General features: G+C 56.2%; 2 protein-coding genes across 10 annotated transcripts in view; one reads left to right on the forward strand and one right to left on the reverse strand.

Annotated features, from left to right (window-relative positions):
• Positions 1-25,343, forward strand: part of GAS8 (growth arrest specific 8) — a 51,236-nt gene that overhangs the window by 10,759 nt on the left and 15,134 nt on the right. For 3 of the 4 annotated variants that reach the window (XM_070500673.1, XM_070500674.1, XM_070500675.1), the window contains 2 exons: positions 3,750-3,866; positions 4,851-4,966. In XM_070500673.1, coding sequence (XP_070356774.1) covers positions 3,750-3,866; positions 4,851-4,966 — 233 coding nt within the window. Of the gene's footprint in view, positions 1-3,749; positions 3,867-4,850; positions 4,967-19,217; positions 23,306-25,343 lie in introns of those variants that run through there. The other variant, XM_014836524.3, reaches the window with a different exon arrangement.
• Positions 6,398-19,116, reverse strand: DBNDD1 (dysbindin domain containing 1). Of its 6 annotated transcripts, XM_070500679.1 has the most exons (6): positions 14,199-16,766; positions 13,980-14,094; positions 12,798-12,975; positions 11,382-11,528; positions 10,937-11,077; positions 6,398-10,191 (listed from the first exon to the last, which is right to left on the reverse strand). In XM_070500679.1, exons 5-6 carry the CDS (start codon positions 11,007-11,009, stop codon positions 10,034-10,036), a joined length of 231 nt encoding a protein of 76 aa, XP_070356780.1. In that variant the 5' UTR covers positions 11,010-11,077; positions 11,382-11,528; positions 12,798-12,975; positions 13,980-14,094; positions 14,199-16,766; the 3' UTR covers positions 6,398-10,033. The 6 variants fall into 6 exon arrangements, with proteins under 6 accessions (XP_070356780.1, XP_070356778.1, XP_070356781.1 ...); XM_070500677.1 differs by lacking the exons at positions 12,798-12,975; positions 13,980-14,094; positions 14,199-16,766 and adding exons at positions 17,001-17,062; positions 18,570-18,832; XM_070500680.1 differs by lacking the exons at positions 12,798-12,975; positions 13,980-14,094; positions 14,199-16,766 and adding exons at positions 16,809-16,940; positions 18,570-18,711.

The raw sequence follows: 25,343 nt of genomic DNA on the forward strand, positions 1-25,343 counted from the left end.
ACAGCGAAGTTCAGAAACTGGAATAGACCACCAGACTTTGTTTTTTCTTGACCAGCAAAATTAGAGCTTGCCCCTCAACAGTGGTGACTCAGCAGGATGACCCAGAACTCAGCAGCCTCAGCCCGTGGGTCCTGGGAGGCTGCCTCATGGAGTCGCCCTCCTCCCTCAGGCTAGTCCTGTGGGTCCTGCTGTCTCCGAGGGGAGACAGACACAGTCTCTGCGAGTGTCGAGACAGCAACGATGGAGAGTGGGGCATCTGCCCTCACACAGAGAAGGGGATGTGGAATTCTTGGAGTAAAAGAACTGTTGACACATTTTCAAAAGCCACAGAAATAACCGCTGACTGTGGAGCTGTGATGGCTCTTTGACTCTTGAGCCCTCCTCTCTCCACATTGCTGCAGGACCCTGAGGGGGATGCAGCCCTTTTAAACCGGGTGTTTTTTGGAAACCTGACACTTAAAATTCTCTTTTTTCATCTGTGCTCGTTCTTTGCACTACAATGTATTAATAAAAATTAAAGAAAAAGGGCATTTTAGAAGTTGGCTAATGGCTCAACAAAAAATTACAATGCATGCGAAAAACAAATATAAGTCATTCACAGGAAAAAAAATGGACAGAAACTGTCCCTGAGGTAGCAGAGACTTTGGGTTCACTAGACAGAGATTTAAGTGAACTGTCTTAAATATGCATGCCCCAAGAGCTGAAGGAAACCAGAGAACTACTGTCTCGACAAATAGAGAATATTAGTAAAGAAATAGAAATTATAAGAAGTAAACAAATAGGAATTGTGGAGCAGAAAAGTACTGTCATTGAAATGAAACATTCACTAGAGGGGTTCAACAGCAGCTTTGAGCAGACAGAAGAAAGAATCAGCTTGAAGTGCATGAAGTGATGCAGTCGGAGTAGCAGGAAGAGAAAACAATGAAGGAAAGTGAACAGAGCCTAGGGACACGCAGGACACCACCACCTGGACCAACATACATGTTGTGGGTGTCCCAGAGCAAAAAGAGGGTGGAACAGAGAATAGACGAAGAAAGAGTAGTTCAGAACTGCCCCAATTGCATAAAAGACATGAATCTACACATCCAGGAAGTCTGTGGACTCCAAGGAGGGGTAAACTCAGAGAGATCCACACTGAGACACGTTACAGTCCCACTGTCAGAACCAGAAGCAAAGACAGAAAGGGACACTTCATGTCTGAGGGAGCTTCAATTAGCTCAGCAGCTGCTTCCTCAATAGAAGCCGTGGAGGGGCCGGCCTGGGGCCAAGTGGGTAAGTTTGCGCGCTCCGCTTCGGCGGCCCAGGGTTTCACTGGTTCAGATCCTGGGCACAGACATGGCACCACTCATCAGGCCATGCTGAGGCAGCGTCCCACATGCCACAACTAGAAGGACTCACAACTAAAAATACACAACTATGTACTGGGGGGATTTGGGGAGAAAAAGCAGAAAGGAAAAAAAAAAAAACCATGGAGGCCAAAAGGCAGTGGGATGACAAAGTCAAGGTGCTGAAAGAAAAACGCAACCGGCAGTTCTGTATCTGGCAAAAACCATCCTGTAGGAATAAAGGAAAAATTAAGACATTCTCACATTTAAAGTTGAGGGGCTGGCCCTGTGGCCAAGTGGTTAAAGTTCCTTATGCTCTGCTTCGGGGGCCTGGGTTCACAGGATCGGATCCTGGGCGCAGACCTAGTCCACTCATCAGCCACGCTGTGACGGCGTCCCACATACAAACTGCGAGGAATGGCATCAGATGTTAGCTCAGGGTAAATCTTCCTCACCAGAAAAAAACCCAAAAGAAAACGTTGAGGGGGGGTTTATTACATTAAGACCTGTCCTACGAGAAATGTTAAAGGGAGTCCTTCAAGCGTGAAATGAAAGGACACTAGCCAGTAACTTGAAGTCACATGAGGAACCAAAGAACATTGTGGCGATGCCTACACAGGTAAATATAAAGGCCAGTATTACTGTATTTTTGGTGTGTAACTCCTTTTTTTCCCCTATATGATTTAAAAGAAAAGTGCGTAAGACAATATGCGATGTAAAAAGATGTAACCTGTGACATTAACAACATGAAGATGGAGGGAGGTGCACAGCAACAGAGAGTTTGTGTAATTATTAAAGCCGGAAATGGAAAAGCTGATCTTAAAATTCATGAGAATGGCAAGGGGCTTCAATAACTAAAACAATCTTGTAAAGGAACAGCAGAGGCGGAGGACTCGCACTTCCCCATTTCGAAGCTTACTGCAAAGCTCCAGTAAACAAAACAGGCACACGGGCACAAGGACAGACAGACCAGTGGGATGGAGTGGAGTATCTGGTTGGAAGCCTGTCCATCTTTGGTCACTTGTTTTTTGTCAAGGATGTGCAGACCATTTAATGAGGAAAGAACGTCTCAACAAATGGTGTTGCGACAACTGGACCTCCACATGCGGAAGACTGGACCCTTACACCATATACAAAAGGTAAAGTGGATGAAAGACCTAAATTTAAGAGCTGTAACTATAAAGCTCTTAGGAAAAAACATGGGAGGAAATCTTCATTACCTTGGTTTTGGCAGTGATTTCTTAAATATGATGCCAGAAGCACAAGCAACAAATGAAAAACTAAATTGCGCTCCTTCAAAATTAAAATCTTTTGTGTATCAAAGGACATTATCAAGAGAGTGAAAAGACGACTTATAGAATGGAAGAAAATGTTTGGAAATCATGCATCTTGTAAGGGTTTAGCATCCGGAATATATAAAGAACTTTTACAACTCAACAACAAAAAGAACCCAATTTATAAATGGGCAAAGGATTTGAATAGACATTTTTCCGAAGAAGATACACAAATGGCCAAAAAGCACATGAAAAGATGCTGAGTATTATTAGCCATTAGGAAAATGCAATCAAAACCACAGTGAAATACCATGTCACACCCACCAAGATGGCAATAAAAGACAGACAACACGAGGAGTAGGTACAGGATGTAGAGAAATAGGAACCTTCATAGATCGCTGGCGGGAATATAAAATAGTGCAGTTGTGGAAATCAGTTTGGTGGTTTTTCAAAAAGTAAAATCCAGAGTTACCATATGACCCAGCAGTTCCACTCCTAGGTAGCTACCCAAAAGAATTGAAAACGAGTCCATACAGAGACTTGTATGTGAATGTCCATAGCAGCAGCATTTATAATAGCCAAAAGGTGGAAACAACCCACACGTCCATGACGGATAAATGAAAGGTGTGTTATGTGTAATAGAATATCATTCAGCCGTGAAAAGACATGAAGTACTGGTGCATCCTACAGTATGGATGCATCTCGCAATATCATGCCAAGTGAAGAAAGAAGTCACAAAAGGCCACATACTGTGTGACCCGTTCACACGGAGTGTCCAGGACAGGCGAATCCACGGAGCCAGAAAGAGATCAGTGGTGGGCTGGGGGCGGGCATGGGAATGACTGGAAGGAGCACCGGGTGTCTTATGTGGATAATGGAAATGTCTGAGATGAGATTAGGGCGATAGTCAGTCAACGTGATAAATTTACTGAAAGTCTTTGAAGTATACACTTAAAATTGGTGGATTTTATGTTAGATGAATTATACCTCAATAAGTTGTTGAAGAAAAACTGGCTGGAACCCTGGTGACTGACATGGCCCTTGCGTCTCCCTTGAGCCCTGGCCCCGGCTCAGCTCTGGGTGCTCTGCAGGAGACTTTCCTGTGGTGACGGCCCTGGAGCACCGACGTCAGCTGGTTTCTCCTTTCCAGGGTCAGGTGCTGACATTTCTAACGTTTGCAATGAAGCAGCCCTGATCGCCGCCTGCCACCTGAGTCTCTCTGTTCAGGAGAAGCGCTTCGAGCAGGCCATCGAGAGGGTCATTGGAGGTGAGCCGGGCAGCCCTGGGGGGTGTGTCCCGCTCTGGCCTTCATGTGGCAGGCGCACCCTGGGGCCCAGCCTCACTTAAGTGCACAGGAGCCGTGGACAGTTTTCCAAATCAAAGTTGGGCTTAGGATCTGACAGCGGCTTTCATACCCCTTCTGGAGTTAGGTTTAGAATCCCAAAGAGAGGGGATCTCCAGGGCACGGGATTGTCCCTGGTTTGAATGCTGACTGGACAAGAGGAGGGTTTCCCGGGAGCGTCGTCCTGCTGGGGCAGTGCCTGTGCCTCAGTGTGGGGGCCGCCTGTCAGGTCTCCTGTCTTCAGCCAGCAGCTCGGGAAACTAGTCAGCGATGGGTAAGGGTCTCCCAGTGCCTTGCTGGGACAGAGGCCAGGGAGACGTCCATGTGACCAGCAGCTGTCCTTCATGGTCCAGCCCCACAGCTGTGAGAACTGATGTTAGCCCAGCAGCAGGTTGCAGCACATCTGTTTTTTTATTGAAGTGTGACAAGCACAGGAAAGTGCCCCGAGTGTTACCTAGCCCAGGGCAGTCCCCAGGGCCTCTGGAGGGTTGATCAGTTGGAGCTGGGCTCATCATCAGTTGTCTGTGGCTCTTCTGTGTCCTCCCTGCCTGTGAGCTGGGTTGTGGGAGGGCATTGAGAATCACTCCTCTCTCTCCATGCTTCTGGCGTCACTTCTAGTCAAGCCGTAGAAAGTAGCCAGTCCTTTTGGCTAAAAACGGGCCTTCTAAAGCGGTCCGCTGCATGCAGGCTGCATGGGGGAGGCCTTCTTCAGAGCTGGGGCGGCGGGGTTTCCGCGGTACAGAAGGCAGCAGTGTCCGGCGTGGAAGGGCCTGGGGGCATGTGTGGGGGCAGATAGGCCGTGGGTCTGTCCTGGCTGAGCAGAGGCTCTGACCAGTCCCCGGCCCCCCCTGAGTGGAGAGCGGGGACTTGGCGCCCTCTCCCCAGCTGTCCTGGGAATGGGATTTGTAGGCCTTGAGAAGAAGACGCAGGTCCTGCAGCCCAGCGAGAAGGCGACCGTGGCCTACCATGAGGCTGGACACGCGGTGGTGGGCTGGTTCCTGGAGCATGCGGACCCCCTGCTGAAGGTTAGTCTCTCGTCACCCACTGTGTCTGTGCTGGGGCTCGGGGCCTCCTCCCTTCCCAGCTCGTCCCTCGTTCTGTGGGCCTGGGTGTTCACCCCACCTGGGTGGCTGGCTGTGTGTGGGGTCTGTGGTCATGTGGGCACCATACATTCAAGGTGGTGGCCGTTTTAGTTTTCAAGGAATGTAATGGTCTGGAATTTGTCAAAAGATTCTTTGGGGGGCTGGCCTGGTGGCGCAGTGGGGTGTTAGCTCAGGGCCAATCTTCCTTACCAAAGGGGGGAAGAAAAGATTCTTTAGGGGGTGGGTAGGCAGAGAGGATGTCTGAATGCAGGCACTTGACACCTTAGAGGTTTGCTGCTAAACTCGCCTCGCTCCTAAGCTTTGGCCCTGAAGGTGCGGCTCCTCTGGAACTTCCTTGAGGGGCAGGACAGAGGTGGTTTCCACGTTAACCCTGGGGGTGGCCCCTGGTGGTGGTGGGCCCAGGGGTTTCCTCTCTTCCCACAGTATTGTGGAGAGACTGACGGTCAGAGCTGGGCAACGTTGGCCTGGGGTGCTCCAGGGTGGCCCCTGAAGGGGCAGGCTCTGCTCAGGGAGTGACGAGGGCCCGCCTGCCATGCCTTGCAGGTGTCCATCATCCCCCGGGGTGAGGGGCTGGGCTATGTCCAGTGCTTGCCCAGGGAGCAGCACCTGTACACGCGGGAACAGCTCCTGGACCGCGTGTGTGTGATGCTGGGGGGCAGGGTGGCCGAGCAGGTCTTCTTTGGGCAGATCACCACGGGGGCCCAGGACGACTTGAGGAAGGTCACCCAGAGTGCCTACGCCCAGGTAAAGGGCAGCGACCCCGGAGGGGCTCTTCGGAGCCTCGCCCAGCCAGGCTCACCCTCGGCTCCTCGCTCACTTCCAGGTAGTGCAGTTTGGGATGAGCGAAAAGCTAGGCCAGGTGTCCTTCGACCTTCCCCGGCAAGGTGAGACGCTGGTGGAGAGACCGTACAGTGAGGCCACTGCCCAGCTCATTGACGAGGAGGTCCGGTGCCTCATCAGCTCTGCCTACGAGCGGACCCTGGACCTGCTGATGCGGTGCCGGGACCGGGTGGACAAGGCGAGTCAGGCCGGGTATAGGGCCGGGCCCCGTCCCCGTGGGATGCTCAGGTTTGGGGCCTGCCTTTGGCGGTGCCCACTGTCCTGGAGTGGCTGAGTGGACTTGTTCAGGATAGCCTGATGGGCAGCTGTGATTTCCAGGTGGGCAAGCGGCTGCTGGAGAAGGAGGTGCTGGAGAAGCCCGACATGGTGGAGCTGCTGGGCCCCCGGCCCTTCGCGGAGAAGTCCACCTATGAAGAGTTTGTGGAAGGCACCGGCAGCCTAGAGGAGGACACGTCCCTTCCCGAGCGGCTGAAGGGCTGGAACTGGGGACAGGAGGAGGGGAGCACGGAGCATTGAATGCAGGAGAGCCCAACTTAGCCAGTCTACCTCTGGGAGCAGTGGCCGGAATTACCAGAAAACACATTAAAACACGTGATAACTGCAGATGGGCGTTTTAGATGAGGGCACTCTGACCCCGCAGTGATCCCGCTCCCAGAATATGGCCTTCCCCTGTGACAGGAGCTGGGACCCTGTTCCTAGAGGACAGGGGCCCAAGTCAGGGGAGGGCAGCGAGCCGTAACTCACCTGCCACCCCAGGAGCAGAGGGCGTTGTGTCTTCCTGGAGACCGCGAGTGTTGGACCCCTGTGGGCCTCTGACAGGATGGGTGGTGGTCGCATGTGGTGGGGACAGTGCCTCGTGGAGAAGTGTTAAGTGCTGGTCACTGTAATTGCCTCAAGGAGAGGAGGCTTCTGGCTCAGGCCAGAATTGCTCAGGGTTTGGTGAGGCGGCAGAATTAAGAAAAGGAAATTATGAGCCAATTATCAAGGAAAAGTTTAGTTTTTAAAATAGCCATTTGGGTGGAAGGCCTGTCAGTCTTTGTGGAGGAAACTCAACACTTCCCAGAGGGGTGTGGTTACGGGAGGATGGTGAGGCCTTGGGGGCCCGAGTCCCCCAGCACCTAGGCTGAGTGTGAGGGAGGCAGTTTCTCAGAACCCAGCACCCAGGGGCTGGCCCCGTGGCCGAGGGGTTAAGTTCGCGCGCTCTGCTTCAGTGGCCCAGGGTTCCCCTGGTTCGGATCCTGGGCATGGACATAGCACTGCTCATTAGGCCATGCTGAGGCGGCGTCCCACATGCCACAAGCAGAGGCACTCACAGTAGAATATACAACTCTGTACTGGCGGGCTTTGGGGAGAAGAAGACAAAAAAGATTAGCAACAGATGTTAGCTCAGGTGCCAGTCTTTAAAAGGAAAAACCAGCATCCATCCTTGGCGGGGGCCTGAGCAACAGAATGTGTCTGGATTCATCCCCTTCGGTAACCGGTGGGCCTGTTACCCTTTTAGGATCACGAGAGAGGCTCTGGGCCTTATGTGGGGGTGCTGCTGTCACCACCTGTTAACCCTCTTTCTGGTGTCAGGCAGCTGCCAGACGAGGGGAGAGCCAGTCGTAGGTGGAGAGCCCTAGGTCTGATGCTCGGGCCCAGCGCCCTGGGAGGCAGAGTCAGGACGGGGAACCTGGTTAGTGGAGGGGTCCCAGCGCACGCCTGCCCCCTGGAGTTGTCAGAATCGTGACATTCACGGGGCATCAGCTGCTGCCTTCGTGTGGGTGGGCAATGTCTGGGTCACCTGGTAACCCTCTGCTCGCCTGACTGCTGCTCAAGACATCCTGGGGTGACTGGCTGTGGGGGGCAGGGAGTGGCCTCTTTCCATGACGCACCTGCCCACTGCTCTTGACCCGGCTAAGACCAGACACTGGGACTTGGTCTTAAATTTTCCAAATCGTTTGTTATGTTTGCCTCAAAAATATAATTTCCAACTTGGAACAAGCACTTTCAACTTCTCTTGTTTGTAAAATGTGCATTATTGAATTTTTTTAAATCTCCAGGGGGCCAGCCTGGTGGGGCAGCAGCAAAGTTCCCACATTCTGCTTTGGCAGCCTGGGGTTCGTGGGTTCAGATTCCGGGTGCGGAGCTATGTACCACTTGGCAAAGCCATGCTGTGGGAGGCATCCCACGTATAAAGTAGAGGAAGATGGGCACGGATGTTAGCTCAGGGCCAGTCTTCCTCAGCAAAAAGAGGAGGATTGGCAGCAGATGTTAGCTCAGGGCTAATCTTCCTCACCAAAACAAACAAACAAATTCAGGGCTCACTGTGTAATGCAGCTCCCACCAGATTCAGCCTCTGTTAGCTGAGTGGTTTGGGGGTCCTGCCAGGGTCCTGTCTGGGTGCTCCCCTCAATCCTAGGGAGGCGCTGTGGCATCCAGAGCCACCTGGGCACCCATTCCCCAGCTTCAGGTCGGTTCCTGGGCCCACGGATGGAGGAGACCTGGCTGAGAATCTTCTGTCAGGGAGGCTGGGGACCCACCTGCATGGTGCCCAGCGTCTGTTCTCTGGGCCCGTCTCACAGGTGGTTAAAATGGTTGGGGTTGGGCCTTGGCCTTGGCCTTCTGCTCGCAGAGGGGCCCTGCTTGCTGGCTGCCTCCCTGTGAGAAGCCTGTTGTCCTCGCTGGGAGACTCACCAGGGAACCTTGTTCCGCTTCCAGCTTGGGCTTGTGTGGGGGCAGGATCTTCACCTAATGACCAGACGACCAGGGCACTTGTCCCTGAAGTGTGACCCAGATAAGCAGCCCGGAGGCAGCAAGGCTGAGCCCCTAGTGGCTGCAGCTGGAGAAAGACCTGGAGCATGAGCGTTGCTCCTCGAGCGTCAGCCCCGCCCCCAGCATGCGCCCCTGAGCGCTGGGGTCAGCTGAAAGGAAGAGACCTGGTGAGGCCTTGGGGTGGGTGATGTTTTAATCCCACTTTTTGTCAACGAGCTCTGCGGAAGCTGCAGCAAGAAGGATGGAAATTGGGCAGGAAGACCCGGTTGGTGGGGTGGGATCGGTTTTAAGAGGAATTCTCGGTCGCGTCTGGTCTGCATCTGCATGGTGCTGCTCATCGTGTGTGGAGAGCGTGGGCAGTGTCCCCCAGGCCCCGCGCGGAAGGCAAACTCCTGCGTTTCTGAGGCCCATTTTCCTGGCAGGGACTTGCCTGTAGCTGCACGCAGTGGGTCCAGCACATGCCCAGCGCATCCACAGAAGAGCCCGGCTTCCTTCCCCAGAAACGTTCCAGTGGGGGATGGGTCAGGGCAGGTTGGCGTGGGGACAGAGAGCAAGCTTACACCTGTATTTTAAAACCATTCTTGGACTCGCTGGCAGACCAGAAGCCTATTCTATCCCTTAGCACGTAGGCAGCAGCATTGGGAATAGCCGAGCCTGGTGCCCCTGAATTGGGGGCCGGGGGCTGTGCACAGGTCCCCTCACATCCCCGCCCACCTCAGGCTGCTCCACCCCAGGCCAGGAGGCTGGCTGGGGACTCAGACCCACGGGGGTGCGTGCTGGACTGTGGGGATGTCACAGGCTAAGGTGAACCCCTGCCCAGCAGTCGGAGGCAGTGGTGCCATATTTGGTGTTCTGAGCTAGGGGAGTGGGCCCTGCTGTCGCAGAGACCAGGAGAGGCAGGGTTTTAGGGCCTGGGGAGGGGACCCTGGTGCCGACATTGCTCCCTGGGCTGCAGGAAGGGGACATGATTGAAATCAAGGTGGCAATTTTAAGGACCCGCCCACCCACATACTTGGCTGGACAGCAGAGCATCCCATGGGCTGGAGCTCGGTGTGGCCATTCACAGACTAGAACCCCAAAACCCCCAGGGGCTTTGCAGAGCAGCTCTTGCTGGCTCAGGTCCCCCCACACCCAGAACCCACTCAGGAATCTTGTGACAGACGAGAGCACCAGTCCTGCAGAAAGAAGTTTCCAGAAGGCCCAGGCCACTCCCATCTCATCCCCGGCTGTTGTGGTCCCTGATCCAGGGACCAGGAAGGAGCTGGACGTAAGGCCACTGGACTGTGCTTGTGCTGGGGTGCCCCGAGACCCCGGCCCGGAGCCACGTGGGGCGGGCAGAGTGTCCATGGGGCCACGACTGTCCAGGTCTTCCCACGCGGCCCTGGGGCCAGCCCCCTAGTCCTCCTTGGGCCTCTCCACGGTGAGAAACGTGTCCACAATTCCCGGCTGCCGCTCGGCGTCACTGACGGGCTGCTTCTCGCGGTTCTGCTCGGCCCTGGTGCGCGTCCAGGAGGGGGAGCGCAGACAGCCGGCCCGGGGCAGTGGGTGCAGGCCTGGCGGGAACACGAGGGTAGGGGTCAGTGAGGCTGGGGTCCCCTGTATGTGCCTCCATCGTGGGGTTCGGCTGCATACTGGGGTCCTCTGGATGCTTATAAAACACCCAGGTGCTGGGCCACCAGCAATGCAGATGTGTGGGTCCGGGTCTGGCCTGGCCCGGAGCAGCCGACCACCCCCCCGCCGTCCCAGGGAGCAGGCTCTGCAGGGTTGGGGTCTGAGCCCCCGACCCACCCCTCCACCTCCTGCCTGCGTGAGGTGTGAGCAGGGAGGGAGGAAGGCCGCTGGGCCCCCACTGGCTGCCTTGCTGTCTCTGAGGCCTTCAGGGTCTTGGGCTAAGGGCAACGCTTCCCTGAGAACTGAAAGGGAAACCAAGTCAGGGCTGAGCTGAGGAGGGGCCAGGCAAATGCCACCCTCTTTGTGCTGGGCCTAACTTGCGATTAAATTCACATGTAGTAAATTCTACCTTTGGTGGGACTGTGGCCTTGACCTTTGTTGGTGTTTGAAAATTAGAATTGAGGGGTAGCTTTAACAGGAGGAAAATTCCTTAAAATTGGGCAAATAGATAAGTAAAATGCAAAAATGTTGCATGAAATGGTGCAGTGGTGATAAATACTTAAACACACACTTGAGAGAAAATTATTTTCAAAAAAAGAGGTTTGCAAGAAGCAATGTCCAGGGCTGGGGGGGTCTTCAGCCCCAGACCTCCCCACACTGCCCGCTGAGCCCCAACACCAGCCCCACCTGCCGGTGACTCGCTGGTCAGGTTCTCGTCGTCCGAGTCAGCGAAGACCTCGGCCAGCTCCTGGTCGGACATGTCAGTCAGCTCGGTGAGGTCCAGGAGGTCAAAGTGCACCTCCAGAGAGGAGACGCTGCTCAGGGGCTCTGGGGGCAGAGGGGGCTGGTCACTGGCACAGTCCCTCCACCAAGAGCCCCCCAGGAGGCCCAGTGAGGAACCAGAACTCTGGGTAAAGCCCAGCCAGGTCAGGATAGGTGGGGCGGACCCAGATCCCACCGTCTGCTCTCCACACTCAAGACTAAATGCCTTCTGGGGTCCCCTGTTCCACAGATGGTGCAGCCAAGGCCCCACCCCCACAACCAAAAGGGTGTGTAGACAGGGCCCCCCTCAATTTCCCAGGGGAGCTCTTGGGTCCCCATGGAGAGTGCTGGGCAGGTCGGCCATACTCACGCCTCCTCTCTGTGACCTGCAGGAGCCCTGGTGCCGGTATTGGGATGCCCACCTCCTCCTCGGCCACAGGCGAGTGCCCGCTGTCCCCTGGTCCGTGGGCCGGGGTGCCCAGGGCAGCCTGTGGCACCTCAACCTCCTTAACTATTTCTGCAAAAAGACAGAAGTTGTTAACCTGAGAGGAGACATGGGGGCTCCTCCCCAGGAAGAGATGTGGAAGCTCCCACACCCCCAGGAGGAGACACGGGGCTCCTCCCCAGGAAGAGACGTGGGGGCTCCTACACCCCCAGGAGGAGACACGGGGCTCCTCCCCAGGAAGAGACGTGGGGGCTCCTACACCCCCAGGAGGAGACACGGGGCTCCTCCCCAGGAAGAGACGTGGGGGCTCCTACACCCCCAGGAGGAGACACGGGGCTCCTCCCCAAGAAGAGACGTGGGGTTCCCACACCCTACAGGGTGCAGGCAGGGAGGACTAGAGAATGCGGCTCCTGGTGCCCTCACTGGAGGCTCTGAGCAGTGACCAGGACCCAGACAAGGGCAGGGGCTTCTCCATGGTGGCCTCCTGCTGTGGACAAGGAAGGGGATGACCTTGCCCTGCGTGCTGGAGCACAGGCCATGCAGGTCTCAGTGGGACTTCCTGCTGGTCCCATCAGCTCAGGGCCCACAGGGTCCTGACACTGTCACTTGTCTCTACTCTGTTCCAACCGAGGGTCCAGCGGTCACTCATGCATTTCCTTCTCCATTGGCTCCCGTTAACCCAGAACAGCCCCTGCTCGTCTATCTGTCCTCTGTGGACTGCCTTTTAAAAAAAAAATCTATGTTGTTTTTGAATTCAAAATAATACACTCTCATAGTAGAAGAGTTACAGAACAGGAGGAAGGAGCCGACCCCTCACCACCAACCACGCTTCACCATTGAGGAATATTCCTCCAGGTTTTTTCTATGCAATTATTATTTTTTAAAATATAATTACTTGTTTTTAATATTTAACAATTTTTCGTTGGATGAGAGCAGGAGGCCCCTTGGGGTGGAGACTGCCACTCAGAGATGAGACCTTGGCCCCACAAAAGCGCCAACTGTGCCCTTCTGTTGTTGGGGCGACACCTGTCCTGTCGGCTCACATCCCCCCATCCACACCTTACTAGCTCCTCCTCAGAATGCCTCGGGCCCACCAGCATCTCCCCCTCCACAATGGCCAGGCTCCATCGCCCCCCGCAGAGAGCTCAAGGGTCCTCTGAGGCAACTGGACCCCTTGGCTCCCCCACGTCCCCACTGTGGCCCCACTGCTGCCCTCTCCTGGGACCCCTCCCCACAGATCCCCACCGTCCCTCAGCTGAGGGGCCCCCCGCCGAGCAGGTGCTCAGTAAGGACTGGAGTGAACAGGGCCCTCCACGCTCCCTGCAGCAGGGCCCTGCCCACCCCACGGGGTGAACACTGAGAGAGGGGTGTGGATGAAGCCACAGGAGCAGCTGCCTTCAGCGTCGCGCCAAGGAGGGCCCGGCTGGGGCCCTTAGTGCCAACAGCTGCCTGTGTCCTCCCCGACAGTGTGGTCAGCAGCCTGGACGCCGGCTGGCACGTGAGTCTGGAGGGTCCCCATCTGAGAGAGAAGATAATGCCATCGATTTGCAGCTGCAGAGCTGGCCAGGTCGCCCCTAGGCCGTGTGGCTGAGGGAAGGTAGCCCTGCTGACCCGCAGACTGCTGAGCTCTGCCCTTGTTGTATCATCACATGGGGCCTGGGCCCAGCCAGGACAGACGGGGGCTCCAGGGATCGGTTTCCACCTCTCAGCAGCATTTGGAACGTGGCTTTTGAGCATTCTCAGAGGGTAGAGTTACACCCACCAGTGTCCCACATGCCCAGCTGGCAAGGACACCTTCCCACCCAGAGGGCACAAGAGATGTGACTGGGACCTGCTCGGAGCAACGGGGAGCTGAGCTCTGCCTCGAGCCCAGGCCGTCCAGCTTAGAGTTGTGGTCAAGGGTCGAAGACTGACCCCTGGGGGCTTTCAGTCTGCAGGAGATTTGCTTTGTTTCCTCGAGGGGTGTTGGTGCAGTGGCCCCGGGGTCCCTCCCCCAGGGTGTCAGTGTGATGGGAGTGTGCTCGTGCCCCACTGGCCTGTGCTGCGCCCACAACACAGACAATTCCACACATGGGGCCCATGGCTGCGGGTCGCTGTCGGGGCTGGGGGCTCGGTTTGGGGCAGGTGCTGCTGTCTGTCTCGAGCCTCCAAACGGACAGGTGGCTCTGGGTTAACAACAAGAACAGTGACAGCAGCTCACGTGTTCTCAGATTGGTCTGTGACAGGCATGGCCCCAGCACTCTCTGTTTTTCAACCAACATCACAAGTGCTGAGTTTTGTGCTTTAGAGACGCAGCTCATCTCAGGTACACGGCCCGGGGACCATGGCCTCCAGGGTCTCAGCCGCCACCTGCTGGCCTCTGTTCCCGAGTCATGGCATGGGGCTGGCGACCGGACAGGGCAGGAGCGAGGCGAGACTCGCCTGACCGTGTGCCCATGGGAGGCTGCTCTGTGTCCCTGGGCCCTGAGCCAGGTGGAGGTGGGTTTCTGAAAGAAGGGGGACAGAGGTGGGGTCTCTGCTTACAGCTGCCCTCTCTCGCAGGGTGGGGCCTCTCGGCCAGGAACGAAGGCACTCGTTCACTCGTTCGTTTGTTCATTCATTCAGTCATCCAATAGGCTTCCTGAGTACCCACTCTGCGCTGGGGACACGGCATGAACAAAATAGGTGACTCTGCCCTTGGGGGTGGGCCTTGCTGGGGGCAGTGGGGGAAGGGTCTCAAGGTGGGCAGGAGTTGGGCGATACCTGGGTGAGACGGACCAGCAGAGGTCCTGAGGGGAGCATGGCTGTGCGTCTGAGGAACGGCGGTGGGCGGTGCCCATCACAGAAACGTCGTCAGGACTGTGGCTGCTACTCTGAGTGAGCTGGGAGAAGCCGCTCACGGGTTCTGAGCTGGGACAGCATCAACCTGCATTTTTATGGGATGCAGTCCAGGAAGGAAGGATGAAGTCCACAGGTGCTGCCCCCCTCCCATGTGCACTGAGCTGGGGGACAGGCAGAGGCAAGCAGGACCTCAGCCAAACAGCACAGTCCTTCTCCATCTTGCCTTGGGGAGGGGGCTGGGAACACCAATAGGCCTCATTATAGGTCCTGGGATCCAGGGGCCCCTAGGACAAAACTCCAGACCCACAGGCTCAGCGTCCTGTCCTGCTGACTGTGAGAAGCACATTTTATCAGATTTCAACATCCTGTCCAAGCGAGGCATCTATGATTGATGGTGTCCTAGTTAACAGAACATGGTACCCTGCACTGTTGAAACCACCGCCTGTCTTCTGTTTGATTCTTTCCCACCTCCCTCTGGCAGTGTCTGGTCTTTGTTCTGCAAATCCTGTGCCCTGGCCTGTGTCACAGCTGTGGGGGGAGGAAAGAGAATAAGATGCAACTTTTGCCATCAAGGACACTGATCATTTGATTGGAAGCATGTGATGAAAATAGGAGACTAAGAGTCAAAATGCCAGGGCAGATGCCAGGGACAGGAGGTCCCGGGCCCCGGAAGAGGCACAGCTGATTCGGGCGTGTAAAGTGGAGCAGCCACTGTGGAAAACCGTCTAGCAGTTCCTCAGACTATTAAACGGGGAGTCCCCACATGACCCAGCAATTCTGCTCCTACACACACCCAGGAGAAGCGGGAGCACACACCCATGCCCCCAAACGCACACATGTGCACGCACACATATGCTCACCACAGCACTATTCACAACAGTCAAAGTGGAATCAAACCCAAATGTCCACTGATGATGAACGAGTAAACAAAATGTGTTCCGTCCACATGGTGGAATATTACTCAGCCATGAAAGGAAACAAAGCGCTGACACGTGAACCCTGAAAACATCATGGTAAGGGCAAGACGCCAGTCACCAAAGGCCACGTGATTCCTTATGATTCCACATGAGATGTCCAGAATAGGCAAATCCATAGAGAGAAAGAAGTAGGTTAGAAAAGACATAGGAAGTAGACTGGCGGTTTCCGGGGGCAGGATATGTGTGGAACGAGGAGTGACTGCGATTGGGCACAAGGTCTCCTTCTGGAGTGACGAAAATAGTCTAAAATCACCTAGTGGTGATGGCTGCACAACTTTGTGAATATACTAAAAATACTTAATTGTACACTTTAAAAGGGTGAATTTTATGATATGTGAATTATATCTCAATTTAAAAAAAATTCTCAATGGAAACAAAGGCTGGTTTTGGCTGGAGTTGACAGGTGCTAACGCTGCTGTGTGCTCACCCTGCGCCAGGCCCCGGGCTCAGAGGCTGCGATTGGGTATGAGAAGTGTGAGTCCAGGGCCCAGGCTTGGTCCCAGCACACAGTAGGTGCACCATAACTGTCTGTTGAGAGAATGAGCCCACGACCACAGCCCACAGTTAACAAGCGGCATCCCCAGGTCTGCGTGATACCCTGTCTACAAGCCCTTGTAGGAAGAAGGGACCAATTCTCCACGGTGAGCCTGCTGCTCTTCCTGGGGTACAAGCAGAGTGACACACAGGCAGCCACGGGGGTGAGGGTGCTTGGCAGCTGGGCCGAGCCGCAAGCTAGGTGGCTCAGCAGCCCTGGGTCACTGGGCCAGGGCAGGAGTTTCCAGGCGTTTCTGATGCCCAGGAAAGCCAGGGTGTGGGACAGCGACACCCTGGCTGTGAGCCCAGTGCAGTCCCTTAAGGGGATGAGGCCCCAGCCCCTGCAGGGGCTGCTGCCACTTTGAGCTGTGCAGGCCCAGGGGCAGCACGCCTGTGGGGGACGGTAGTGGGTGCCACAGTTCTGCGCCCCAGGCCGACTGCTGATCTGAGTGGAGACGGTAGGGTTACCTGGTGCTATGCTGTTGACCTATTTTCCGTCACATTCATGCCGAGAACTTGGCCCAAATCTCAAGTTTCCTGCTGCGTGCCCAGGGCCTGGCCCTGCGCATCAGGGAGGTGCTCTGCACACACCCACGAACGAAAGAACGAATGAGTTAATGGAGTACACAAACGAACGTCATTAAAAAAACGACTGCAGGGAGGGGAGACGGTCACAGAGGTGGTGGCACCTGCACCCCATCTCCCCAGCCCTTTGTCCCTGGACTTACTGCCCTCCCCCAGCATTTCGAGGATGTCCAGTGGGTCCCGCGAGGGCTCCGCCTCCTGAGGGCAGGGCTGTTCCTCAGACTTGAGGGGGCGGGCTAGAGCCTGGTTTTCCAAACACACCAGTTGGAAACCTTCAAGTCGTGCTCTCTGTGCCACACCCCACTCACTTCTCCCCTCTGTGTGCGCACACTTGGCTGTTAAGAAATTACTGTTAATTTGTTTAGGTGCAAAAATGGTATTTTAATTATACTCTGTAAAAATCTTATCTTTTAGAGATAACTTCAGAAGTACTTACGGATGAAAAAATATGTCTAGATTTGCTACAAATTATGATTGAAGGGAGGTTGGTGGTCTGGTCGAGCAGGCCGGAAGGTGGCACGCGGGGCTGGACCGTACTGTTCTCTCTACTCTGTGCGTGCTCCGCGCTCTCCAAAATAAAGTTTTCAGAAGTCAGTGAACTGAGAGAATGACAGTCACAGCCACCCACCTGTGAGCTCCTGAGCTCCCACGGAGTGGAGACCACCAGCCGTCTGTGCAGGCAGGAAACGGCTACACAGTAACAAGGGTGAGCCCCTGAGTGTGGCCAGCCCGTCTGCCTGACTGTCCCCAGCCCTACACAGGGCCCACACAGAGAAGGCATCTGATAAATACACGTCTGTGCCCTCAGTGCGTTAGGTCTCTGAGGCCCCCAGGCAGTGAGATTCAGAAACTGAACGGTCTTAAGCTCCTCTCCCAGGGGCCCTCCCTCCAAGAAGGCTGGGGCCCATAGCCCTGCAGGGGAAGGGCGGCTGTCTCCACAACCCGCAGGCTCAGAGGGGCCCGGCTGCTTAGCCCACATGGCCCAGCTCTGCTCTCCAAATCCTCCCCTTCACGTCCCCACAAAGCTGCAACTGGGAACCCCCAGGGGGCCCGGGGCTGTCCATGGCAAGAAAAAGCTGGATCCCTCCCACACATAACAAAGAAACCTCACGCCCACTAGCCCCTAGGTGTGTCTGGTGACCCTTGCAGGGAGGGTGGCAAGGGTCTCCAGACAGCCGTCTGGAAGGCACCTGCCTAACTCAGACTGCGGACACAGCGGCGGGTGGGCCCACTGCTGCTGGACGCCTCCCGGGCCAGCCCTTGGCCTCCACAGGAGGCTGTTGGTGTCGCTGGGGGACCTCCGGCGGGTCCTTGTGTGTCAGGGAGTGGCTCCTTGGGATGGGACCTCCAGGAAACCAGTATGCATCTGGGGCCTGGCCAGGGCGGTGGAGGACCCCCACAGTTTGCATCCAAGTTCCTAGGCCAATGACATCCCCAAACCCTTTCGGAAAGGGCTCTGAGGGGGAGGTTCCCACAGTTTTCCTCCCATCATTGACCCCCGGCCTGCTGGGGCCAGATTCCAAGGTCCGGGGGTGGGTACCCAGGGTGGGACCTCATCGTCAGAGACGCGGGCAGCTATCGGCCTGCGAGGAGGGGTCGCTCCGTGCACACCTGCTCTCCCAGATGTGTGCGCCAGCAACCCCCCAGGCCGAGCCGGGGCACCCCACCCCGACCCTATGTCAGCCCGGTGCCCGGCAGGATCCCGCCGCGGCCTCCCCGCCCTGGACCCCGGAGTCGCGGCTGGGGCGAACAAAGCAGATGCGCGGCCAGGCGGGCAGCGTCGCCCCCGCGCCTCGCCGACCCGCACCCCAGATTTCGGCCCCGGCACACTCCACCTCCTGACCCTCGGTTCCGCGGCTTGGCTGAAAGGGGGTTCGGGATGAATCTCTGGGCCACACACCCAGGATAGCGCCAGACACGGCCCGGCGGCCGGGAGCGCAGAGGACGAGGGGGCGGGGACGCGCTCCGAGCGCCCGCAGCCCCGCGCGGGGGCTGTTCCCGGGAGGTGCCCCTGGCCCGGCCCCCCAGCGCGGCGGGCCAGGCTTCCTCGCTCCGCCCGGGCAGCGGGGACTCGGAGCTGCCGGTGGGTCTGCGCGGCCCCTGGGCGCGGCCGATGAGTGGGCCCGGAAGGAGGGGGCTGCGGCTCGCTGCGTGGAAGGCGGGCTCGGGGGCTCCCGGGGGCTGGGGCCGCACTCACCTCCCGGGCTGGCGCCCTCCGGGGGCTCCATGCGGCCGGCGGGGTCTGGGAGGGGCGCGGGCGGCGGCGGCGTCACCCGGCCCGGGCGCCCCTGCAGCTGCGGCGGCGACTCGGCCCAGGCTCCCGGCGCAGCGCATCGGGGCAGCAGCCGGGGGGCCGCGGCGGCGGGGAGGAGCCCGCGGGGCGGGGCGCGCAGCTGCTCCGGGGCCCCGGTCCCCCCCGCCATCCTCCCCCCGAGCCCCGCAGCACAGGTGCGGCCCCGCCCCGCCCCGCGCGCGCCCCCTGTCGGCCCCGGGCCCTGCGGACCGCCTCTCCCGCGGACTTCGCCCCCGCTGCGGACCCACCCGGCGCGGGCCGCGGCCTCCCGTCCCCAGCCCGGTGGCTGCGGCCCCCGCGCGCACTCATCCTGCAGCCGCGCCGACTTCCGTCCATTTGTTCACCCCCACATATTTATGGGGCGCCCACTACGTGCCGGCGCTTCGCGGGGCGTGGAGGGGTGGGCGCTGGAGAGGCGAAGGCGGCGCCAACACCAGGCAGCCCATAAACGTAGAACTGCCAGTTACAATAAAAGCTGTGCAGAAACTCTGGGGTAGGGGTTGGGTGGGGGCGAGAGCGCGTAACCGCGAGGCTGGAGGGGCGTGGTGGGGGGGAGGTAAGGAGACGGGAGCAGGCAGGGAGGACGCCCCAGGGAGGGAGAGCGGGGTCTGGACGTGCTGAGAACCCCAAGGAGAGAGTGAAATCCTCTCTCCAACGCTGGTCTGCTGCACTGGGCCCGCACACAAGCTCCTGGAATGCGGCTCTGTGCCAAGCCCTTTGTGTGCGATATCTCATTAATTCTCCCAGTGATCCTAAGATGGTATCCTGGTTTTAAAGGTAAAGAAGCTGAGCACAGAGAGGGTAGGTAACCTGACCAAGGTTGCACAGCCAGGCATTGGAAGCCAGAAGGTCTGGATCCAAGTCCACACTCTGCGTTTTTACAAAAACAAACCAAAGAAAAGCATCAGGGAGAAGAGTTTATTCACAGGTGGGCTGTGAACTTGGTGTTTGCAGGAAAGGCACATTCTCAAAGGCAGGTGGTACGCAGGCTTCAGCCTAGCCCGGCCCTCACTGCCCAGCCCAGTGCCAGCCCGTGGCTTCTGAGACTTGGTGAGTCTGTGAGGCAGGCTGATAGAGCCCATTTTTCTGTAGTTTATGAAACAAACGAAAACAAAAACTGCTGTTTGTGACCATCTAAAATGATTTCATGGCCTGCTAGGACAAGCCCCTGGAGTTTTCAAGCCATTGGCCTCTCGGAGATAAAGCTGGGCTTCAGGGTGGGTGGCAGGGACATAAGCAAGCCAGTGACCCCTCAGCAGTCAGGACGGTGGGTGGGCTCTGCCTGCTTAGAGTCAGCTGGGGAGGCGGATTGTGTTTTCTCAGAATGGTGAGAGCAGTATTTCTGATTCCACATGTTTTCCAGAATCTTCCACTCCCATCAAGACAGTCCCCATCGATGCTCCTTCTGCTTGAATCTGGGCAAGGCTTGTGACTGCTCTGGCCGACAGAATGTGGCATGAGTGATGCTGTGTGACTTCCAAGGCAGGATCATAAGGAGGACTCAGCTCTCTCAGCAGGGCCCCCTGGAACCTGGCCACCCTGTGTGAGGATGCCCTGGCCACTCGAGAGGCCGATGGTGTGTGTCTAGCCGGCAATAGCCAATAGGCCAGACCTGAGACCCTATCTTTGAGCCACCCCCCAAGGGTGACATGTAGAGCAGAGGTGAGCTGTCCACAGCAAGTCCTGGCCAAGTTGCAGAATCATGGGCAAAACCCGTGTTGTCACTGTATTAAGCCACTATGTTTTGGGGGTGACCTGTTATACATCATAGTTACTGTCACGTAATTGTTGTTTAATAAGCATCCCCATTTGAGAGATGAATGAGTGAATACAGAGAGGGTTTTGTCAAAGGTGTCCCACTGGTAAGCTGCAGGCGGTCTGACTCCAGAGGCCAGAGTTTATTTTTAACTTTTCATTAAGAACATTTTCAAACAAAAGTAGAGAGAATAGCACAATTAACCTGCATGTATCCATCACCTGGATTCAAGGATGACCAACATGGCTGATCTTGTTTCTTCCCTACTCTCAACTGCCTCCCTACTCTACTGGATTGTTTTGAAGCAAATCCTACACGTTATATAATCTCATTTGTAAATACTTCACTATTCATCTCTAAAAGTGAGTCCAGTCTTAAGCACTCTGTGATCCTGACATCCAGGCCTGTGTCGAGCTGCCGCCGTGGCCTGAGGTGGGCTGCCTGGCCCACCAAGGAAGCGGGCGCTGGGAAGCAGACAGGAGACTACACGGCCCGTGCGTGTTGCTCGGCAGGAAACTCAGATGCCGTTTATCTGGGTTTCTGACCTGCACAGCTTGATGCTGAATAAAAGTATCTTAAGCTACACATGTGAAGAAAAGGCTCTTTTCTAAAAATCTGAACTCAAATCCAGTAGGAAAAGCACAGGCTGCTGTGGGCCTTGTTGGGAGCGCAGAGAGCCGCAGCCAGGGCTCCTGAACCATCCATCTGGCGATCCGCACTGAGAACCGAGTGGCACTGGAGGTCTGTGACAGGTGAATACCGTGTCTCCTTGTGCTGAGCTAACCCTCTGATTCTTGCCCTTTTTGCCGAGAGGAATTATTGTTACACGTTTATTTAACTCAGGACTCCCAGCCAGACTTCTAAAGCAAAAAGCCAACTGGCATGAGGTGCCCAGCACATTGGGTCTGTAAGTGTTAACTGATGGTAACTACCCCGCCGCTCTGCCCTGCTGCACCGTCTCACCTGCCGAACTCCCGCTGGGAGACCCCCGTGGGTGAAGGCCCCTCAGGCCAGTGGGTCTGGCACAGAAATGCAGACTCTCAGCTGACCAGGCACAGTGATGCGACGAGACCTCACAGAGGCCTCAGGGCCTGCTATAAACAAGTCACGGCTCTGTGCAGGCCAGGGAATGCAGTCTTTCCAACTAGCTGCTCCTCTCCAGGAACAATCAGAGATTGAGTGGGCAAACGGGAAGCCCGTTGGGCTCCTCACTTCGGCTCTCAGATCCCTGCCACTGCGTGGGGGCCTGAGGCCTGAGCAAGCCTATCTCGGGAGGCATCTTCCTCCCCGGGCGGCACAGGCAGATCCACGCCTGCCGGAGCCTTTCTTCATTACTTACACTCTGTCCCCAACACAGTTCTCCAGGGGGAGAAGATTCTGGAGTCTTCTCCATCCCAAAACAGATGGGAAAACATGACCTGATGCAAAACCACTATTTAGGAAGAAGCTGAGAGTGTCAACCTACAAAAACAGGAACTAGTTTAAGAGCAAAGTGTTTATCTGGGATCAAAGAATTGCAATTCGGGGAGCACAGATTCAGGGAATAACCCAAATAGCGTCCCCATTACAGGAGAGGGGCTCAGAGTTTTCATGGGAAGAAGGGAGGATGGTGAGGCAGGCTGTATTAAAGGGGCGGTCATTGGTGCCGGACGAGGGAAGGCCAGGTCTGTACTTCATTCGGCCGTCAGACAAAAGGCTAGACTTGAAGTTCATGGATTGGTTAGCGATTCGGTCCTCAGCAAAGTCCAGTTTCATCAGTCCTTACAAACAGGATATTCTTGTCCTTCCTGGCTTCCTGGAATGCTGGGACTTTGGTCCAGTTTGGAAGATAAAGAAAACAAGACGTGCAGGGCAGTTCCTCTGAAACGGCAGCTCTGGCTCTATTTTAATATGGCTCCACTCATGTCCTCTTTCACAGGAGTGTGGAAAAAAAGACAACAAATGGTGTGGAAAGACCACCTCTTATGACAAACTCTCAGCCTTCTGGGGTGACAGAGTGATGTGTGTAAGTAATAGGTTGGTGGCCGGGAATGGAAATTCACTTTAGAAATCATAGAATGGTTGGCCGTTTTCAGAGCAAGAGGTCAGGAGAGGAAGCTGGTAACTCTCTTTTTTCTGCAGTGCTGTTTGGAAACCTCTGGCTGCTGTTTCTGGTTTTTCCTCACCACGAGGACTGGGCTGCCACCAAGGAGGCCTCTTCAGGCTGAGCTGTTTATTTCTGTGAAGGGGACACTTGCTAATTTCAAAACGTTGGACTTAGCTGGAACATATTTTTCTTTCCAATTTTTGTTTTTTTCGGAGGGTTTGTGGAAACGCAGCCGTCTTCCATCGCCAGCAGGGCAGAGGCGGGAGGAATCTTCGAAGGTGGGCAGGGTGAGGTGAGGCCAGGGCAGGCGCAGCTCACGCTTGTACCTAACTGGGATGTCTCGGAGCCTTGGGGGCAGATCTGTCCTCCCTCCCTCCCTTCCTCATTTACTGAAGGCAACCTTACTGAGCACCGCTGTGCACTCTTCTCGGCGCTGTAGTTCAGAAGTGGACGAAACATTTCCTCCCCCTTAATGGACGTTAAGTTCCAGTGGGGGAGACCGGCCACAAACAAATACATCTCGCACCGAAACGCGTTTAGGGGTGTCGAGGAGACCAAGCGCGTGGACCACGCCTTGCTGCGAGCAAGTCCCTGAACTCTGCAACCCCTGGCTCCGCCCGGCGCGCGTTACTAGGGACGCGCTCCCGTCGTTGCCAGGACCTGCCTCGGCGGGTGGAGTCTCGCGAGGATCCTTGAGACTTCGCGCGGGACCGCCCAGCAGTTGCCGGGAGACGGCGCAGCCTCCGCTGGGCGGGCGCGTTTGTCCGCTGGTGGCGGCTCCCGACTGCCGCAGCCATGGTGAGGAGGGGCGGGGGTCGCTGGGTCTGCGCTGGGGCCTGCGGCGCCGCGGTTAGCCGACCATGCGCGCACGGAGACCCTGGGACGGGAAGGCCTGGGCTCCGGGGTCTCGTGCGCAGAGAGACCCCTGGACGGGGAGGCCTGAGCTCCGGGTTCTTGTGTGCAGAGAGACCCCTGGATGGGGAAGCCTGGGTCCCCGGGACCTGTGCACACTGAGACTCTGTGATGGGGAGGCCTAGAGCTCTGGGTTCCTGGAATTGAGAATTTGGTCGTCTCCTGGAGTCCCCATGGGTAGAGCCCAGGGCTGTATCATGCATCGTGCATCCCGCATTCCGCATGCACTTGGAGCTGAGAGATCTGTGCTCTCCAGGATCCTGTACAGGGGTGGTCATAGAACCCGCCCGGCAAGACCAGGGCCAGTGTTCAAGGCGTCCAGAAGAGAGAACCTGGCTAAAGGAGATTTCCCACGTGGAATGGAAAGCTTGGTTGGTCAGATCTTTGGGACCCAGGATCTCACCTCGCAGGGGTCTGAGGCACACAGGGTCCTCACGGAGGAGAGTTGGGTGCAAGGGATACCCCAGGACCTCCAGTCTCTGAGTTGGAGAGCCTGGGGCATACCACGTGGCTAGAGGTCCCTCAACACCAAGGAGTCTTGGACAGAGGGTCCCGTGCCCATGGGGTGCCCAGGGCAGAGCCTTGGGGTACAGGAACTGCTCTTTCCTTGGAGAGCCTCAGAGGAGCAAGGTCTGTATTGAGAAGAGCATGGTGGGAGCTGTCACCTCCCCAGTTCTGCATCCCTGTCTCTGTCATGTGATAGGTCCCTCTGCCCCCTCCCCCCCATAGGAGTTGTCAGTGACTTAGTTTGGAGGCAGGTGTGGCAGGCTGGGTATCGCCGGGGATACCTTATGTGGGGGATCCACAGGAGCTCTTCCAGGCTCCTGAAGTTGGCTGTAAATGTCCCAGATACAAAGTGGTGACAAACCTTTGCGGTCCTCTGATGGGGTGGACTTCTTGGAGTAGAAGGATTAGAAAAAAGGCAGAACATTAGGAGTGAAGATTTCAGCGGATGGGTCTTTGGAAAATTAACTGGAAATAGACCACCCAAATACATCTAATCACTAGCTTGTGGGAATATGGGTGGTTTTCTTTTTGTTCTTTATGTTTTCTAAGATTTCCACATAAGGTTTTTTTGTAATCGGGAAAATGTTACTGGCACATGTAAACACACGCACATGAAAACATTGCAGACCCGTGCAGACGCACATGCACCCAAAAGCACGGGCCACGGAGGGGTGGGAGTGGGGCAGGCAGAGGGATGAGGATTTGCAAGTTCGGTATCTGCTGAGGGGCCCTCAGGAAGCGAGTGGGCGCAAGGTCCTCTCTCTCACCTTGTCCATGGTGTTAAATGAAGCGGGACACCCCAAGCGGTTCCATGTGGCGGAGCATTTTCAGAGCATCCAGGACAAGTGCTGTCTGCTCCAGCTGTCTGGACCAGGGTTCTCTGCAGGAGCTTTATATCTAGAAGAAAGGAAGCCTCATATTGTTGCCTGCGGTCACTGCTATGCAGGCATTTCTCTGCACACGTATTGAACAGTGTTTTGCAGGTTTCTCTATGGTGGTTACCAAGCATTACAGCCAACGTGGCAACATCTGGCAGGTGGTATTGGGGTTCTTACTTTTTTTTTTTTTAAATAATTTTAAAGATTTTATTTTTTTCCTTTTTCTCCCCAAAGCCCCCCAGTACATAGTTGTATATTTTTCGTTGTGGGTCCTTCTAGTTGTGGCATGTGGGACGCCGCCTCGGCGTGGTTTGATGAGCAGTGCCATGTCCGCGCCCAGGATTCGAACCAATGAAACACTGGGCCGCCTGCAGCAGAGTGCATGAACTTAACCACTCAGCCACGGGGCTAGCCCCGGGCTTCTTCCTTTTTGAGGCCAAGTAAACTTTGCATCCACACCAAGGAGGTCTCTGCCATATACCAAGGAGTGGATTTGGAATGAGATCCCCTCTGTTCCTTTCTGAGGGAGAAACTTCTCT

This window comes from Equus asinus, chromosome 28 (assembly GCF_041296235.1).
Source record: "Equus asinus isolate D_3611 breed Donkey chromosome 28, EquAss-T2T_v2, whole genome shotgun sequence".
Lineage (NCBI taxonomy): Eukaryota > Metazoa > Chordata > Mammalia > Perissodactyla > Equidae > Equus > Equus asinus.